Genomic DNA, 17,044 nt, shown 5'->3' on the forward strand with positions numbered 1-17,044 from the left:
CTCAGGTATGAAACAGAAGTCGAACAAAAGCTGTCAATGGATTTAATGAGAGATCTTGGGTGCAACCTGGGAACAATTAGAGCTCCTGGTATTGGTTTGCTGTACAATGAGTTAGTGAAGGGAGTACCGGCAATATTTGGCCATTTTCTGACTACACTTCCTGCAATTCATTCCATGGTCATTTTTGTCTGCATAAAATATGTCCCGGTTCCAGTTGTACCCCAGAATGAAAGGTTCCTCTTCAGACGCGTCTGCACTAAAAGCTATCACTTATTCCGTTGCATTGCCAGGTTGGTCTTTTTTTCTTTCCCTTTCACTGCCCAATTTGACCCACAGAAATATATATTTACTCTTTGATTTCTTTCCTTTTCGATTCTGAAAAAGGCAGAGTATAAACACTGTGTTATATGTGGTGAAGGTATGGTTACAAGGATGCAAGGAAGGAGAACCACCAAGCTTTTGAACAGCTATTAATCGAGAGCCTCGAGAAGTTTATCCGAAGAGAAGCTCAAGAACGTTCCTTGGAGAGTGATGGGAACGATGATTCAGACTCAGAGGACGATTTTGCAGGTTCTAGAGTCGTCATTGGCCCCAACGGAAGCATGTACTCGATGGGTGTTCCCTTACTATCTGAGTACAGAGACTTAAACAGACCGATCATGGAAATGAATACTTCGTCTGATCAGACAAACAACCATCCGTTTGACGCATCGTCTGACTCCTCTGTGTCTGAAGCAGAGCAAAGCCTGGAGAGAGAGTTATCGTTCATACACAAAGCGAAGGAATCAGGGGTGGTGTATCTACTGGGGCATGGGGATATAAGAGCAAGAAAAGATTCATGGTTCATCAAGAAGTTAGTGATAAATTACTTCTACGCATTCCTGAGGAAAAACTGCAGGAGAGGGATAGCAAATCTGAGTGTGCCTCAGTCGCATCTGATGCAGGTCGGTATGACATACATGGTCTGAGCCTTCTTCGTTCTTCTTTAAAATGGTGGTTTATATTCGAGGCCATAGGTTTAAAATTTGTATGTTGCGTTGGTGTTTTTTGCATTGTTGTTAAGAATCTGAGTATCATCTGACTTACTCCAAATCTATAGAGCATCTGGTAGAGAGAAAAGACGAGCCTATATTTGATTGATATTAGGAAATTTCAAGGATCTCGTTTTTGTGCTGCGAAGATTCAGGAATCTGTGATAATATACGAGTCTGTAAACCTCTAAAAGCTTAAACTCAAAACCAGAAGAAGAGAAATGTTACAAGTCTACTACCACTGCGTATCTCAGGTAAATGTTACACATGTAAATGTCATGGGTTCATCCGCAGCTTTCAATCCGAAAGACTTAGATCTGGACTTTGAATCTCCACCGTCAGATCCGCCGCCGCTGCGAGCTAAAAAGAAAAGAGGGAAATTGACATTTGACAAACAATTTTGAATTAAAAAAGAAAAGAAAAAAGGGTTAGTAATAGAGAATTCAATTCAAGGATGATGGGCCAGACAAATCTGATGTGTCAGCATTTTTTTTTTTTTGTCGACAACATGTCAGAATTGTATTGGATGGAATAACATTGGTACAATTTCACTGTTTTTTAAAACCAAACGATTTGGTTTTCCTCGGGTCTCTCTCTCTCTCTTCCAGTAAGAGAAGATAATTAATAATAATAATAAAAATAAAAAATAAAAAGGAAAAAAAGGGAGAGAGCAAGGAAGGAAAAAAATCGCTTTCGCATTCACACCTGGCTGGATATATCTCGAAAGAAAGGAAACAATATATTTTGAGCTTCTGTCCCTCATCTCAGTTCATGCATATTACTCAGATCGGTTAGGGTTCGTTTTGTTTCTCTCTTTTTTTTTGTGATTTCGGAAAGCTATAGAGGAGATCTCTCTTTTGTTCGATTTTGTGGCGGTTTTTATCTTAACTTCTATGGTGGATCGAGGATCTTTTGGCTTAACTAGTCCTTCTCCTCGATTAGGTCTCTTTCTCTTTTTCCTATTTTCCCTTCCTTCTCCACTGTTTATTTCGTTATGGTTTCTCCTCCTTTCCTAGCTCGATAGATTTTAGGTTGCCATCCTTTTATGTTTTTCTCTGTCAAATGTCGCGGCCAGAGAAACTTAGCTCACTCCCACCTTCTTCTTTACTGGTGTTCCTCGGCAATGTTTTGTCGGAACTTTTCTTTTTTTTTTTTGTTTAATTTTTGTTTGTCTGCTTTTTTTTTCCCTGAAATTGCGACGGAATAAAGTAATTTGCTCTTTTTTTTTTTTTTCAATTGAGAATTGAAATTTCTGTGTTATTGCTGAGATTGCTCTGTTTGCATTGGGGATTTTCGTATTTTGTTAGTGTGTAATTTGAGTATTATATATATGTTTTACCTTTTATGAATTCGCAGATATGGAACAGTTGATGTCTGAAGCCCGACACAGGTGGCTTAGGCCTGCTGAGATTTGTGAAATTCTTCAGAACCATCACAAGTTTCACATAGCATCAGAGTCTCCCACCCGACCCGCCAGTATGTTTGTTTGTGGCCTAGCCAAGTTCCTTTCATTTTTTTTGTTTGCAAATTGCAATATATCTTATTCATAGCAGTCAAACTTTTTTTGCATATATTATAATGTTCCATAATTTGCTGGCTTCAAATGATACTTGCACCGCTCTCTTCTCATCCTATTAATTTGTTTCGAAGAAGATGTTGACTTTTTTTTTTGTTACGTTGCTTGTTAGTGACAACAGTCTATAGTTTTTAAATATTCTTGCTTTCTTTTTTCCCCTGTAAACTGACATTATCTCCCCACCCTTATAGGTGGTTCACTCTTTCTTTTTGATAGGAAGGTGCTGAGATATTTTAGGAAAGATGGACATAACTGGAGGAAGAAAAAGGATGGTAAAACCATAAAAGAAGCTCATGAGAAGCTCAAGGTTATGATTTTTTCTTTAATGCCTCCTAAATTGTTTAGTGTTATCCAATCATGGAACCTATTGTTACTTGGTTCTACTTCCGGCTTTGGATGTGAATTAGTTGATAATGCAATGTATCTAATTCTTTTAGAGCAACGTTATATAGGTAGGAAGCGTAGATGTGCTACATTGTTACTATGCACATGGGGAAGGCAACGAGAATTTTCAGAGACGTTGCTACTGGATGCTTGAACAGTGAGTCTGAGTTTGTGCATTTACATTTTTCAGTTTTTTCTTGTTTATGATCATAATTTTGAAAAGGGAATGTTTATGATCATAATTTTGAAGTGAAACCTCACCTCATTGGGTTTTAGATGAGAATAAGGCAGTGAAATTTCAATGCATAGTCGCTACTTTGTCTTTGTTTTCCTTGGAATATCTGTGAGGTCTTCGTGGGTTAAGTGTGGAACATCAAAATACCAACTTCGTCACTATTTTCATGCGTGCGAGTTGATTTTGCTGTTTAATTTTAAATTCTTCATTGTGTGCTTCCAATTTTGTTCTTATATACTCTGTTTTATGCTGTATTCTTACAGAGATTTGATGCATATCGTATTTGTACACTACTTGGAGGTTAAGGTATAGTTCTTCTTGTCTGTGTTGTTACTATTTCCATCATTTAACATTTAAATTTTCTATTGTACTGTAGTTTTCTGCTGATAGGTGTTCTAAAGTTTATTTTATATTGTAAATTATACAGGGTAACCGGACCAGTCAAGGAATGAAAGAAAACAATTCAAATTCTGTAAATGGCACATCTTCAGTGAATATTGATTCAACAGCAAGCCCAACCAGCACATTGTCATCATTATGTGAAGATGCTGATTCCGGTATCTCTTTTCTATTATTTTGTATATTTTGGTACTTTGGTATCATTTGTTCAAAGATATAGTTCTTTCCCTGGAAGAATTATCAATTTTCATCCTACTTTTTGAGGTGTGATGATATGTATATCATCACATGCTCTCGCCTTTGTGTGTAATTTTCAGCACCACCTTATATCAGTTTTGGTGCAGGGGACAGTCATCAAGCAAGATCCGTTTTACGAGCATCTCCTGAACTTCAAACAGGTACTCCTCATATAAGGGACAAGCAGGATGCTAGCAAAAAAAATCTCTTACTATCTGAGCTATGTTTTAGGTACTCACCTCTTTCTGATTTACTGTCTAGGAAATTGCTATGGCTGGACACCGCCTACTGGCATGCATAATGTTTCACATGTTCATGGGAACAGAGTTAGAGAAAGTGATTCCCAGAGATCAGTTGATGTCCGAGCTTGGGATGCCGTTGGGAATTCATTGACAAGATGCCATGGTCAACCTTATTGTAATGATTTGTTGACTCAGATGCAGCCTTGTATTACTGACTCAATGCTGGTGGACGAAAATACAGACAAAGGTAGGCGGTTAATGGCAGAGCCTATCAGAAATCCTCTTCAAACGCAATCAAATTGGCAGGTAGTGTACGCTTGCTTTTGTAACTATTTATTAAAGAGCTATGCCTACATAATATTAGTGACAGTATAGAAAAAAGTTTCCATGCATGTTAAGAATTATACAAAAAGGGGAAATGTACCGTGAAGAAAAAACATAGAGATGTGTGATGATTTCATAGCATATCAAACTTCAGAGCTCTGTCAGCTTTATGTATGTTTTACATGTCTTTATTAGCAGTTTTCTCAGAGTTAAAATCTCTGTCTGGTAGTTGGTTGAAGTTGAATTTATTTGTCCGTACCTACTATGGAACGGTGCATTCTGTGCCTGAATCAGTTTTTACCTTGACCTCAGATAGGAAGATGAAAGACATCTTATACCTACTTTTGTTAAATGGCTCCTTTGCCACTATATATTGTAAAGTTATTTATTCAAGCTCGCATAATTACTGTCATGACGATTTGTTTTGAAGTGCTCTGATTTCGAAATACTCATCTCTGTAGATTCCAGTTCAGGATGACATATCTTTGCCAAAAGGGCACGTCGATCTGTTTCCACATTCTGGAATGACTGATGACATTGATCTGGCGTTATTTGAGCTAAGTGCAGAAGATAATTTTGAGACATTTTCCAGTCTCCTTGGCAGTGACAAACAGCAACCTTTTGGAAATAGTTATCAATATCCCCCTTCAAGTATGGAATCTGAATATATACCTGTAAAGCAATCATTATTAAGAAGCGAAGATAGTTTGAAAAAAGTCGATAGTTTTTCTCGGTGGGCTATTAAAGAACTTGCCGAGATGGAGGATTTGCAAATGCAGTCTACACGTGAAGATATTGCATGGACCACTGTTGAATGTGAAACTGCAGCAGCTGGGATCTCCTTGAGCCCTTCTCTCTCTGAGGAGCAGCGTTTCACCATTGTTGATTTTTGGCCAAAGTGCGCTGCAACAGACGCAGAAGTTGAGGTAAAGACTTTGAAGCAGTTGCAAAATATTTTGTGTTATATTTCATGCAGCAGTTTTATTCTGATGATCCTGCTTTCTCATTGTTTTTATTATTAATGCTTATTCCGTTTTGCTGATCTCTTTTAGCTCTCTATTTTCAGCTGTTTTGGTCGTTTTGTTGTGGGAACTAATTTCTTTTTCATGTATCACTCTATCTGCAGGTCATGGTTATTGGGACATTTCTGCTTAGTCCGCAAGAAGTAACAAAATATAACTGGTCATGCATGTTTGGTGAAGTGGAGGTTCCTGCTGAGATTTTAGTAGATGGCGTTCTTTGTTGTCATGCTCCACCGCATACAGCTGGTCATGTTCCCTTTTATGTTACATGTTCCAACAGATTTCCTTGCAGTGAAGTACGAGAATATGATTTCCTTTCTGGCTCTACCGAAAAAATCGATGCTGCTGATGTTCATGGTCCCTATACAAATGAAGTAGCATCACTTCAGTTGCGGTTTGAAAAGCTGCTTGCTCACAGAGCTTTTGTTAACGAATACCATATATTTGAAGATGTTGGGGAGAAAAGAAGAAAAATCAGTAAAATTATGTTGCTAAAGGAGGAGAAAGAGTATCTTCTTCCAGGGACATATCAGAGAGATTCAACCAAGCAAGAACCAAAAGGACAGCTTTTGAGGGAACAGTTGGAAGAAAAACTATATATATGGCTCATCCATAAAGTGACTGAAGAGGGTAAAGGTCCAAACATGCTGGATGAAGATGGACAAGGTATTTTACACTTTGTTGCTGCGCTTGGGTATGATTGGGCCATCAAACCAATGTTAGCAGCAGGAGTTAACATTAACTTCCGTGATGCCAATGGGTGGTCCGCCCTTCATTGGGCTGCTTTCAGTGGCAGGTAAAGGACCTCTATCTTACATTTCTTCAATTTTTGTTTTTATCATAAAATTATGATGTTGCATTTCTTTTAAGATTCTCATATTGATGCGTCTTCAACTCTATTATTTCTCAAAATTTATATATCAAACTAACTCTGTGTCCTGTTAAATATAGGGAGGAAACTGTCGCTGTGCTTGTCTCTCTAGGTGCTGATGCTGGGGCATTGACGGATCCATCTCCAGAGCTTCCTTTGGGTAAAACAGCAGCTGACTTGGCTTACGCAAATGGACACAGGGGAATATCGGGTTTTCTTGCAGAGTCTTCCTTAACTAGTTATCTTGAAAAGCTAACAGTGGACTCAAAGGAAAATAGCTCTGCAAACTCTTTTGGAGAAAAAGCTGTTCAAACAGTCTCTGAGAGAACCGCTGCTCCTATGAGCTATGGTGATGTACCAGAAAAACTTTCCTTGAAGGACTCACTAACCGCTGTCCGTAATGCTACACAAGCGGCTGATCGTCTTCACCAAGTTTTCAGGATGCAATCATTCGAGCGGAAACAGCTATCTGAATTTGACGGTGATGACAAGATTGATATCTCGGATGAGTTAGCTGTTTCTTTTGCAGCTTCTAAAACTAAGACTCCAGGACATTGTGATGTCTCCTCTCTTAGTTCTGCTGCTACCCATATCCAGAAGAAATATCGTGGTTGGAAGAAGAGAAAAGAGTTTCTTTTAATCCGACAAAGAATCGTCAGAATTCAGGTTTGCCTCTCATTGGCTTTTTTTTCTCCCTCTTATTTGTTTTCATAAATCACTGTCCGCTTTCTTATTGCTGGAATCTGATCATATCTACCTTTAGGCTCATGTGAGAGGACATCAGGTACGGAAACAATACCGAACAGTCATTTGGTCAGTGGGATTACTTGAGAAAATCATTTTGCGTTGGAGACGCAAAGGTAAAGGGTTAAGAGGGTTCAAAAGCAGCGCAATCGCCAAACCCGTGGAACCAGAACCGACTGTGTCAGCTGTATCCCCTACAATTCCACAGGAAGATGAGTATGATTTTCTTAAAGAGGGAAGAAAACAAACGGAGGAAAGGCTTCAAAAGGCTCTTACTCGAGTAAAGTCGATGGTTCAATACCCAGAAGCACGGGATCAGTACCGTAGACTCCTAACAGTTGTCGAGGGCTTCCGTGAAAATGAGGTACCCAAAGAGCCCATAACATAAAAATATGGATACCATGAGTCTTAAACATATTTTGCTGAACATTCCTGTGATAAATTGTGTGTGCAGGCTTCATCAAGTGCATCTATAAACAATGAAGTAGGACCAGTCAACTGTGACGAAGACGATTTAATTGACATTGACTCTCTTTTGAACGATGACACATTGATGATGTCTTTTTCTCCTTGAATTTTTTTTTACTTACTCTCTGACTCGTATTATTTTTTCCTTCTTACATTACTTTCTAACTTTATTTCTTTCTCTGTAAATACTATACTTCATAATATCCCCCGTTCAATTTATTACTTTTTCTTTTTATAAATATCATAATGGCTTTTCTAGGCTAAATGTTGTATGTAGATGTAGAAGCTTCCATACATCATATTATTAATGGTATGGTATTGAGCCAAATTATAAATAAGATTATTATAAATCTGGATCGACATGCAATTTTTTCGACTTAATTTGGATTGGTAAGCCATTAAATAATAAAGTATTTAATCTGGTTTTCCTATTTACTGAAGATAAAATTGGATTGACGGGCAAGGCTACAGAATATGGAAACTTAACAAATAAAATATTTCTAAATATCCAATTTTCTTCTCTTTTTTTTTCATATTATTATAGGGGTTTGTGGGTGGTTTGACTTGCTTAAAATATAGTTTTCCACAAGTAGAAAAGTTCAATAAAATCATATAAAAAATTAGAGAAATTTAGAGTACACATTGCTTAAAAAAAAAAACAAGTAATAAAGTATTAAAGTAAAAATTCTTTTATTTCTTACCATCATTAAATTATAATTTTTTGATGTCTATTTTATCAAATTCGATATTATATTAATAACCCCACCAAGTCTCCAAGGAAACCAAAAAGAAGATTCGCCTTGGGCAGACCGACTCGAGCTCACGGCTCACCAAGTCATACAAAACATAACTCGTAGTTATTGAGGTTAAACCAAACACCCTGCCTGCGCACGATAGCATTATTGGTTGCTCTTCCCATCTTTGTCTTCTCCCTTTTTCTCTCTTAAACCCTCCTAAAACCCTTGTCTCTCTCTCTCTCTCCTCTTTCTCGTTCCTTCTTCTTCTGAGATCTCGCGTTATGTCGAATACGCTTACTTTGATTCAAAGCAATGCCTCCAATCCCAAGGTATGGGTTGTGATCGGCGTCACCTTGGCCGGGATCGTGATTCTGGCGGAGACTCGGAAGCGGCGGATCAAAGCCCTTAGAGAAGAAGACTTTGGTGCTTTCTTAGATCGTTTCGAGCTTCTTCCTTTTCCTCCGCCGCCTCCTCCTGCTGCTAAACAATCTCTCTCTCATCTTACCTTCTCCATATCCGACGCGTATGTATCTCTTCTTTCTCTCTCTCTTAAAAGGCAAACTTTTTTTTTTCCGTTTCCAGAGATCGAATCGAATCGAATCATGTGATGACTTTATTTTTTTCTTGTTTATTTAATGATCTTAGCTTATAAAGTTTTAAACTTTTGTGGTTTAGTTGAAATTTTGACTTGCTTAGACGAAGTCATGTGTTAATAAATTGAAGAACTTTTTGGGGGTTTATGGCTTTTTTGACAGCTTCGATGTTAAGGATTACATCACAGGATTTGGTAGTCCACAGTGGAAGAAGACTCACGAGGCTGCTGAGAAGACTGCTGTGGTTATCACAACGCTCTTGAAACATGGAGCTACTTGTGTTGGCAAGACTATCATGGATGAGCTTGGTTTTGGGTATTTCTTCTCCATTCCCCATCATTAATGACATGAGTTTCCCGTAACTGGTTTGCAAAAAGTTTGGGTTTTGAATGTGATTTTTTTTTTTTACAGGGTTATTGGAGAAAACAAGCACTATGGCACTCCTATTAATCCGTTGATGCCATCTAATGTTCCTGGAGGATGTTCCAGTGGCTCAGCAGTTTCTGTTGGGGCTGAACTCGTTGACTTTTCACTTGCTACTTTTTTAATCTCTTTGTTTTTCTTTTTGGCAATGTACTTGTTTGGTCTACTTATGATTCTTTGTGCTAATCACAAAATCCTTGACTTGCAGGGATTGATACCACTGGCGGTGTTAGAATCCCAGCATCCTTTTGTGGTATTCTCGGCTTTCGACCATCTCAGGGGACTGTTTCTTCAGTTGGAGTTTTGCCCACTTCCCAGAGCCTAGAGACTGTTGGTACATTACATTATCTCCCCCTCTTTTTTAAAACAATGTTTACGAAACTATTTCATTCATTGGTTGGAAGTTTTTAGTATATTTGTATCGGAATCGTACAAAGAATCTTGTACTTGTCAAATCCCTTTCCTTTTTTCTGTAGTTTCTCTGGTGACTGTTACTGACTAAGAATCTTGAATTTTTCTGTAGGATGGTTTGCTCGTGACCCGTCTGTTTTGTGTCAAGTTGGGCATGCCTTACTAAATCTGAGTGCAGTACCACATAAAAGGCAAAGATCTTTAATCTTCGCTGATGATTTATTTGAGCTCTCTGACATTCCCAAGCAAAAGTATGTGCATGTTGTCAGAAAGGCAATCGAAAATTTATCTGGCTGTAAGTTTGTATTTGTATTGTTTCCTTCTCTTTAGCCTCCTCCAGAATCATATCTTACGTCTCTTGACCACTGGCTTATGCAGACCAGACTCCAAAACATGTAAGCGTTGGCCAATATGTGGCTTCAAATGTACCAAGTCTTGTGGAATTCTGTGAGGAATCTGGAAAATCCCAAAATTCAGCATCAACTTTGAAGGCTCTTTCATCTGTCATGTTGGCAATACAAAGGTATATATGAAGCTCACACTTCTTGAAATATTTACTGCGTCAATACTATTTTTTCTCTCTCTATTTGCTGTTCAACTGATGCAGTAAAAGATTGTTGTTATTCTCTCTTTGCTAAAGGTAACTATTTTCTTGTAACCAGGCATGAGTTGAAAACAAATCACGAAGAATGGTCGCAAACGTGCAAATCGTTTCTAGGGCCAAGATTTTCCAATGATGTAGTTACAGCTCTAAACAGCAGAAACGAGAGTATTAAATCACTCTACAAAGTGAAAACTGAGATGCGGGCCACCATTCAGAGCCTTCTAAAGGTAAACTTTGATTTTTGGAAATTTTAACTTTTCCAAAGCCATTTCTGGGGATTCTACTCTGCTTTTGTAGTTCTATAGTATTATGAATAACCATATATCGGTATCTTATTACTAGGAAGATGGAATTCTGGTTATCCCCACAGTTGCTGATCCCCCTCCAAAGCTTAACACAAAGAACAAGAACTCTATGAAGGAGTTTCTTGATCGAACTTATGCACTCTCAAGCATCGCTAGCATGTCTGGATGTTGTCAGGTATATTACCATTTCCTCTTTCTCTCTTTCAATGGTTATGGTTGGTAGGACATTCTTGTTCCCTTTTTGTTACCCTTCAGTCTTTACTCATAAGTCATGACACAATATACATATTCTACAGGTTACAATTCCTTTAGGGGAACACGGGGATTGTCCAATATCCGTGTCGTTTCTCACTTACTATGGAGGTGATAAGTTCCTTCTCGATACAATTCTCGATGTATATGCATCCCTTCAAGACCAAGCCGAAATTGCATCCAGCCTGGATCCAGTGTCTAACGCCAATGGTAGTGTGGAGGCTTCTGAACTTATGAAGGAAAAGGTAAAACTATCTCCTTGACTTTGGCAAATAGTTTATTTCGTTGCGATCTATATATGCTATTGGTATTGGAATGATCTGTTTTTAAAGAAAGTTAACAGTGGATAGATGTAATCCCAGGGGAATGCTGCATACAAGGGGCGACAATGGAATAAGGCAGTAAACTTTTATACTGAAGCGATAAAATTGAATGGAGCAAATGCTACTTATTATTGCAATAGAGCTGCAGCATACTTGGAACTTGGCTGGTACTTGATCTCGTCATATCTTTCATTCTGATCTGACGATAATCTATTATATATGCTCGTCTGATATGAGAATTTGCCTGTAGCTTCCAACAAGCTGAAGAAGATTGTACCGAGGCTATATCGATCGATAAGAAGGTGCAGACTTGATTACCTAACCTTTCTTTATTTTTCCATCTTGCTCTGTTACATGGTTGAGTGTGCGCAAGTACACTTTAGCTGGAATCTTTGGTCACTTATTAGTATTCAGACTTGAAAGAAGTAGGAGTCTTATAGTTTCGTTATTGTTTTTATACAGAATGTGAAGGCATATCTGAGACGAGGGACTGCGAGAGAATCACTTGTACGGTACAAGGAAGCTGCTGCAGGTCTGCTCTCTCAGATTCTCAGTTTATTACAAGACGTGCCCTTCTTATTTAAGCTTCAGAATGTTAAAAAGATAATAATAATAATATGGTTTGATCAAATACTGCAGATTTCAGGCACGCATTGGTCCTAGAACCCCAGAACAAGACGGCAAAGATTGCTGAGAAGCGTCTCCGAAAACTCATGAGTTAAAAGAAAAAAAAAAACCTTACAAGAGGAATGAATTTATTTATTGTTTCACCAAGTTTTACCTATCTAAAAACACTCTAAAAGGTTCATGATTGAATCTCCGACAGCTTTTAAATAATTTTTGTGGGTTTTGCTACATCATCATCATCTGTACAGATTAGGATGAAACCTTTTTTTACCTCTAATTTACTTTGATCTGATCCTATTGGTCTCTTTTTTAAGCTTCTTTACACAATTGTTTCATACAACTCTCTCCTCCAAAAAAGTCCATTACTATAATTTCGTAAAATTACAGGGATGTGGATTATAAATTACTAACAAATCAATTAATTTCTCGACAAATAACTGAAATCTGTTTTTTTTTTTTTTTCTTTGTTCATCGTCACGCTTTATCTCCTCCTCCTCCTCTGTTTCGTTTCTAAAGAAGAGAAAAAAAGGAAAGAGATGTTTGAACATTTGAAACTGTTGAGATGCTTCAGCTTCACGGCGTCAAGAGATTGGTTATTCCGTCAATCATTCGCAAACGCCGGTCTACGTTCCGTAACAACCGATCTCTCCCACGGCAATTCGATCGCATCGACAGCTATGCATTGCTGGATCCCTAAATACCCTAACCGATCTAAACCTAACCTCCTCCTCGTCCACGGCTTCGGAGCCAACGCAATGTGGCAATACGGAGAACATCTCCGTGCTTTCACCGGAAGATTCAACGTCTACGTCCCTGATCTCCTCTTCTTCGGTTTATCATCCACGTCGGAACCAAACAGATCAGAGTCATTCCAGGCTCTGTATCTGATGAGGTTAATGGAAGCGCACGGTGTCCAGAGGATGAACATCGTCGGGATCAGCTACGGTGGGTTCGTCGGGTACAGTTTAGCGGCGCAGTTTCCTGAGAAAGTTGAGAAGCTTGTGCTGTGCTGCGCAGGGGTTTGCTTGGAAGAGAAGGATATGGAGGACGGGTTGTTTAAAGTGCCGAACTTGGAAGAAGCTACGGGGATTTTGATACCTCAGACTCCGGAGAAGCTTAAGGAGCTTATTAGATTCTCTTTCGTTAAGCCTATCAAAGGTGTTCCTTCGTTTTTTCTATGGGATTTTATCGATGTAAGTTTCTCTTTTCTTTTTTCTTTTTTTTTTTTTTAAATTTTGATTAATGTTTTTTTTTGGAGTTTTGAGAATTGTAAATTTTGAAAATGTTGGAAGGTAATGTGTACGGAGTTTGTAGAGGAGAAGAAAGATTTGATCAGATCAATACTCAAAGATCGGAGACTCTCAGATCTTCCTAGGATCAAACAGGTGCGGTACATGCATGTGTGACATTACATTTCGAATTGTACTTGTTCATTCTATAACATTGTGGGTGTTTTTATTTTGTTGGGGTTGAATTAGAAATCGTTGATCATATGGGGTGAAGAAGATCAAATATTTCCAGTGGAACTAGGTTACAGATTGAAAAGGTAATTTTAAAATTATATATATAGTATTAATCTTGGATTTTTTTTTAAAAACTTTTTGTGAACTTTAGAATTTATATGTATGAATATGGTGAAAACAGACATATAGGAGAAAGTGCAGAGATAGTGGTGATCAAGAACGCAGGACATGCTGTCAACTTAGAGAAGTCCAAGGAATTTGTCAAGCATTTGAAATCTTTTCTCATCGACTCTTTCTGATTAATTCTGTATTCTATTTTTTTTTTTTTATGTAGTTTTTGTTTCTTGTTCCATTCAGAGACGATATGTCTAATAACCAATTCTTTATTACACTATTTCTTGTCATAGCACTTGGAAGGGTGTAAAAAGCTTAAAACACTAACGTCTCGCTGGAGGACAAAAAAAAAACATTAACGTCTCTCTATGAGGGAATTATGTATGTTATATCAAAAAACACGTAAGTACGATTAATTTTTCTCCACGACAGATCGACCTTGATTACCCTATAACAGATAGAGCCACGATTAGTGAAAATTTGACGCAATTCTTCACTTGCACAAGAACTTGCCAATGGTAATAATCACAATGCCGAGCTATATCCGATAACAATTAAAAAGGCCTAAAATTATTTTTTAAAGTGGCCTTTGTTTTCTATTGTTGGGCTTTGAGGAAGAAATTTAGGACACTGAAGAATTAAAAAGAAAAAAGCGGTTTTATAAGATTAAGCTCCCAGAGTTTATAATTTAATCAATATACAGTTTTTATCTTAGTCCAACAATCTTGTGTGGCTCCCCCTGTCGACTTTATATATTTGTCCAATTCTGTTGTACGATGCTCTCTCTGGTTTATATTGGTAAGATTCCAATAATATGTACTTCCTATACAAGACAAGAGAACTGGGACCAATCTTTGTTTTAGAGAGAGTGGTTTGTCAATATGAGAAGCTGGTCGGTCGGTCGGCGGCAATGTAAGACCAACATATACACCTCACAATTTTTTATAGATTATCCAACCCAACTTATCCTCAAAATTATAGTGATTGGATCCTTGTGTCTTTTTTTCTTTCGTTAAACCAAGAGATGTACGTATTACATTAATTTATTTAACACTAGTGTTTTTTAATAGCTATTTCACTGATATTGTGAGACTTCACTTAGTGGCGTTATTTAGCTAATATATAAGGGGTGTGGATCATGCCTGTTACTAACATTTTTTGGCTCATGAAAATTTATGTTAATTATTAAGAAACTAAAATAGGGAATAGTTTGATGTGTTATTGGCTGCTTCAGCGGACTAATAATTATTGAAGCTAGCTCTTGTGTGGGTTTGATGAAATTGCCGGCACACATCGGATGCAGACAAGTACGTCGTGACGTTTTACATTAATGATCAGAGGACAACAAGATTTAATTTAAAGACACTGACCCCTTTACGGCCTTACCTATATATGTTGTTGACTTGTTGCGTATATTCACTCATTTATTTGCAAAAACAACAAATTATGAAATTGTAAACAAATTACTGTAGTTTTTTTATCTCGTCTGTGCGTTTTTAATAATTCTAGTTACTAGCATACTATTTTATCAAATGACTCGTTATTTTTACATTATATTACGTTGCTTGTTTAAACCACGCACAAAAAAGTACGACTCATATACATCTTTGCTATCGTGTAATTTCTTTGGCAAATTATATATGCTAGTTCCATATAATCATCTAACAAAAAATGACGATTTAATTTATATACAGAACTAATAATGTAGTTGGACTTACATTGCTTTCGCTAGTCTTTTTCAGCATCTCCAGTCAATAGAAAAGTTTAATTATTGTAGTTGTTAAAGCAACGTCGTTATTATTTTAATAAGTGTGGTGGTAGTTGTCGTCATTGCACTATAATTTATAACGATTTTTATGTTTCTTTTGTGTGTGTTTGTAAATTTTAACGTTTGCATGTTGTAAGAGCTAGTGTATTACAATATTGTAATAGTGTTAGTTAATAATGTCTTATAATTCTTAAATGCAAACCTACAAGAAAAAATGAACTGTTATATGTCAAAAAAATCAATTACGTAATTACGTTGAGTTTTTGTATTTAATGTTTTATAAATATTTGACAGAAAATGAATGTTATGCTTTTATGAACCATATTTTAGAAAAACTTTCAACGCGTTCGAACAAAAAAAACTTTCAACGCAATTTGAAACCACTTTGTTTCGTATATAGATGCTCCAACTTTTACATTCTTTGACCCAAAAAAAAAATAAAAGGGAAAAAAACGAAGAATGACAATGATAGAAGTGGGCATGCATGCAACATTTGCCCATAAGACTGTTACGTTTACCCTTAAAGTCAAAAAAAGTTAAGATATGGAGGGGAGGGGAATGGGTGTTTTTAACATTACATACATGCGACTAGCTAACTTTAATTGACTTCGCCGACATATATATACAACACATCTTATTCAAAATTTCATCAAGGTCCCTTTCAAAATTTCATATTTTTTTCATCAAGTAGAAATATATCTAATCAAGTATTAATTGTTAAGCTTATAAATGTAATACGGTAATACACTATTATATAATATAGTCGCTAAATAATAAAACCATTTTTAAAAAGATGATCATTCTGTTTACGTGAACTTCATATATAAATACTTGAATTTAAAACATCTTTTTGGTTGTAAAAAAAATCTCGTTCCGTTCTATGACATGAACTTCAAACGGATATTTCGTTCTCAACTTAAACTAAACTAGCTAGGACAAGATATATCCGTTTCAGATTGCCATTCCCCCATTCCATTATCTTTGCAATTGCATTGTTCCATTCCGAGTTTCTTTTGACCGAAGCTCTCACACTCCACCAACTTGTTGTAATGAAAATTAGCATGGTTTAAATCAACTTGTATAAAACATTAGACATCGTTTGGTTATTTTGTTTACCCTATTCGGTTTCATATTGCTTAGAAATTAGAATAACGTTATCTTCTGTTTTGATTTTTCAATAATTAATTTATGTTCTTCTTGAGTTTTATTTTTGTACGTTTCCTTCCAATTGGCTAGACTAGTAGACTACTATTAATGGGTGTTAGTAGGTTAGGTCATATGTAGCGGCCGATTGATTTTATTTTTCTTTTCATTTTTAAGTTAGGCCATATAATGTACACATTTATCTGCTCGTGTATTATGTATAATTGCTCGTTTCACGTATAATTTGTCACTTTCATATATAAGACATCAAACCATAAATGTGTCACATATCATGCCAACGAAGCATTGCTTGGCATTCGTATTATTTCATACTTTTGCGGCATTTCATTTCAATTTTTAGCCCTACGAATCACCTTGGCAACTACATATACCTATCCACACGCACGCTTACACCAAAACACATTTATATTTATAACTTGACGAAAATATTTAGCTTTCGAATAAGCCAGATAAATGTTGTGGGGTATTATTTTCTATATTAGTATTTCTTTTTTATATTTTTTTCTTACACGCTATAAGTTTTTCTATTGGTTGGAGAAATAATATTAATTAACTTCAATGACCCAAACATATAATATACTATTATTATACGTTTCATATAGTGTATTATTGATATTGTCGCTGTGTTGTCATTCAAATTAAAACGTGATATAGTACATAACTACATATTACTGACCCAAATATAACTATAATATATACAAATTTGACGTAAACATGTTAATATGAC

At 36.6% G+C, this 17,044-nt stretch overlaps 4 protein-coding genes across 6 annotated transcripts in view; all 4 read left to right on the forward strand.

Moving 5' to 3' along the window:
- LOC104734930 (potassium transporter 7-like) overlaps nucleotides 1-1,179 on the forward strand; it is a gene marked incomplete in the record, with an annotated part of 6,054 nt that extends 4,875 nt beyond the window's left edge. The window contains 2 exon segments of the mRNA XM_019235127.1: nucleotides 6-290; nucleotides 419-1,179. Of these exon segments, the coding sequence (XP_019090672.1) occupies nucleotides 6-290; nucleotides 419-968 (835 nt within the window).
- On the forward strand, nucleotides 1,696-7,752 carry LOC104734931 (calmodulin-binding transcription activator 1). 3 transcript variants are annotated; one of them, XM_010454628.2, is made up of 13 exons: nucleotides 1,696-1,821; nucleotides 2,388-2,507; nucleotides 2,799-2,914; nucleotides 3,060-3,148; nucleotides 3,490-3,532; nucleotides 3,654-3,783; nucleotides 3,970-4,023; nucleotides 4,124-4,410; nucleotides 4,890-5,354; nucleotides 5,555-6,246; nucleotides 6,402-6,987; nucleotides 7,085-7,429; nucleotides 7,520-7,752. In XM_010454628.2, the coding sequence occupies exons 1-13, from the start codon at nucleotides 1,803-1,805 to the stop codon at nucleotides 7,637-7,639; spliced, it is 3,066 nt and encodes a 1,021-aa protein (XP_010452930.1). In that variant the 5' UTR covers nucleotides 1,696-1,802; the 3' UTR covers nucleotides 7,640-7,752. The 3 variants fall into 3 exon arrangements, with proteins under 3 accessions (XP_010452930.1, XP_010452929.1, XP_010452931.1); XM_010454627.2 differs by having other exon boundaries at nucleotides 1,703-1,973; XM_010454629.2 differs by having other exon boundaries at nucleotides 1,704-1,827.
- On the forward strand, nucleotides 8,301-12,105 carry LOC104734934 (outer envelope protein 64, mitochondrial-like). Its single transcript, XM_010454631.2, has 13 exons — nucleotides 8,301-8,793; nucleotides 9,026-9,178; nucleotides 9,275-9,397; nucleotides 9,493-9,620; nucleotides 9,810-9,992; nucleotides 10,076-10,220; nucleotides 10,360-10,528; nucleotides 10,644-10,781; nucleotides 10,903-11,103; nucleotides 11,221-11,348; nucleotides 11,432-11,483; nucleotides 11,644-11,713; nucleotides 11,821-12,105. The coding sequence occupies exons 1-13, from the start codon at nucleotides 8,552-8,554 to the stop codon at nucleotides 11,901-11,903; spliced, it is 1,815 nt and encodes a 604-aa protein (XP_010452933.1). The 5' UTR covers nucleotides 8,301-8,551; the 3' UTR covers nucleotides 11,904-12,105.
- LOC104734933 (2-hydroxy-6-oxo-2,4-heptadienoate hydrolase-like) lies at nucleotides 11,919-13,696 on the forward strand. The gene is made up of 5 exons (XM_010454630.2): nucleotides 11,919-11,984; nucleotides 12,325-13,001; nucleotides 13,101-13,193; nucleotides 13,287-13,354; nucleotides 13,453-13,696. The coding sequence occupies exons 2-5, from the start codon at nucleotides 12,345-12,347 to the stop codon at nucleotides 13,568-13,570; spliced, it is 936 nt and encodes a 311-aa protein (XP_010452932.1). The 5' UTR covers nucleotides 11,919-11,984; nucleotides 12,325-12,344; the 3' UTR covers nucleotides 13,571-13,696.

Source organism: Camelina sativa, chromosome 13 (assembly GCF_000633955.1).
Source record: "Camelina sativa cultivar DH55 chromosome 13, Cs, whole genome shotgun sequence".
Taxonomy (NCBI): Eukaryota; Viridiplantae; Streptophyta; class Magnoliopsida; order Brassicales; family Brassicaceae; genus Camelina; species Camelina sativa.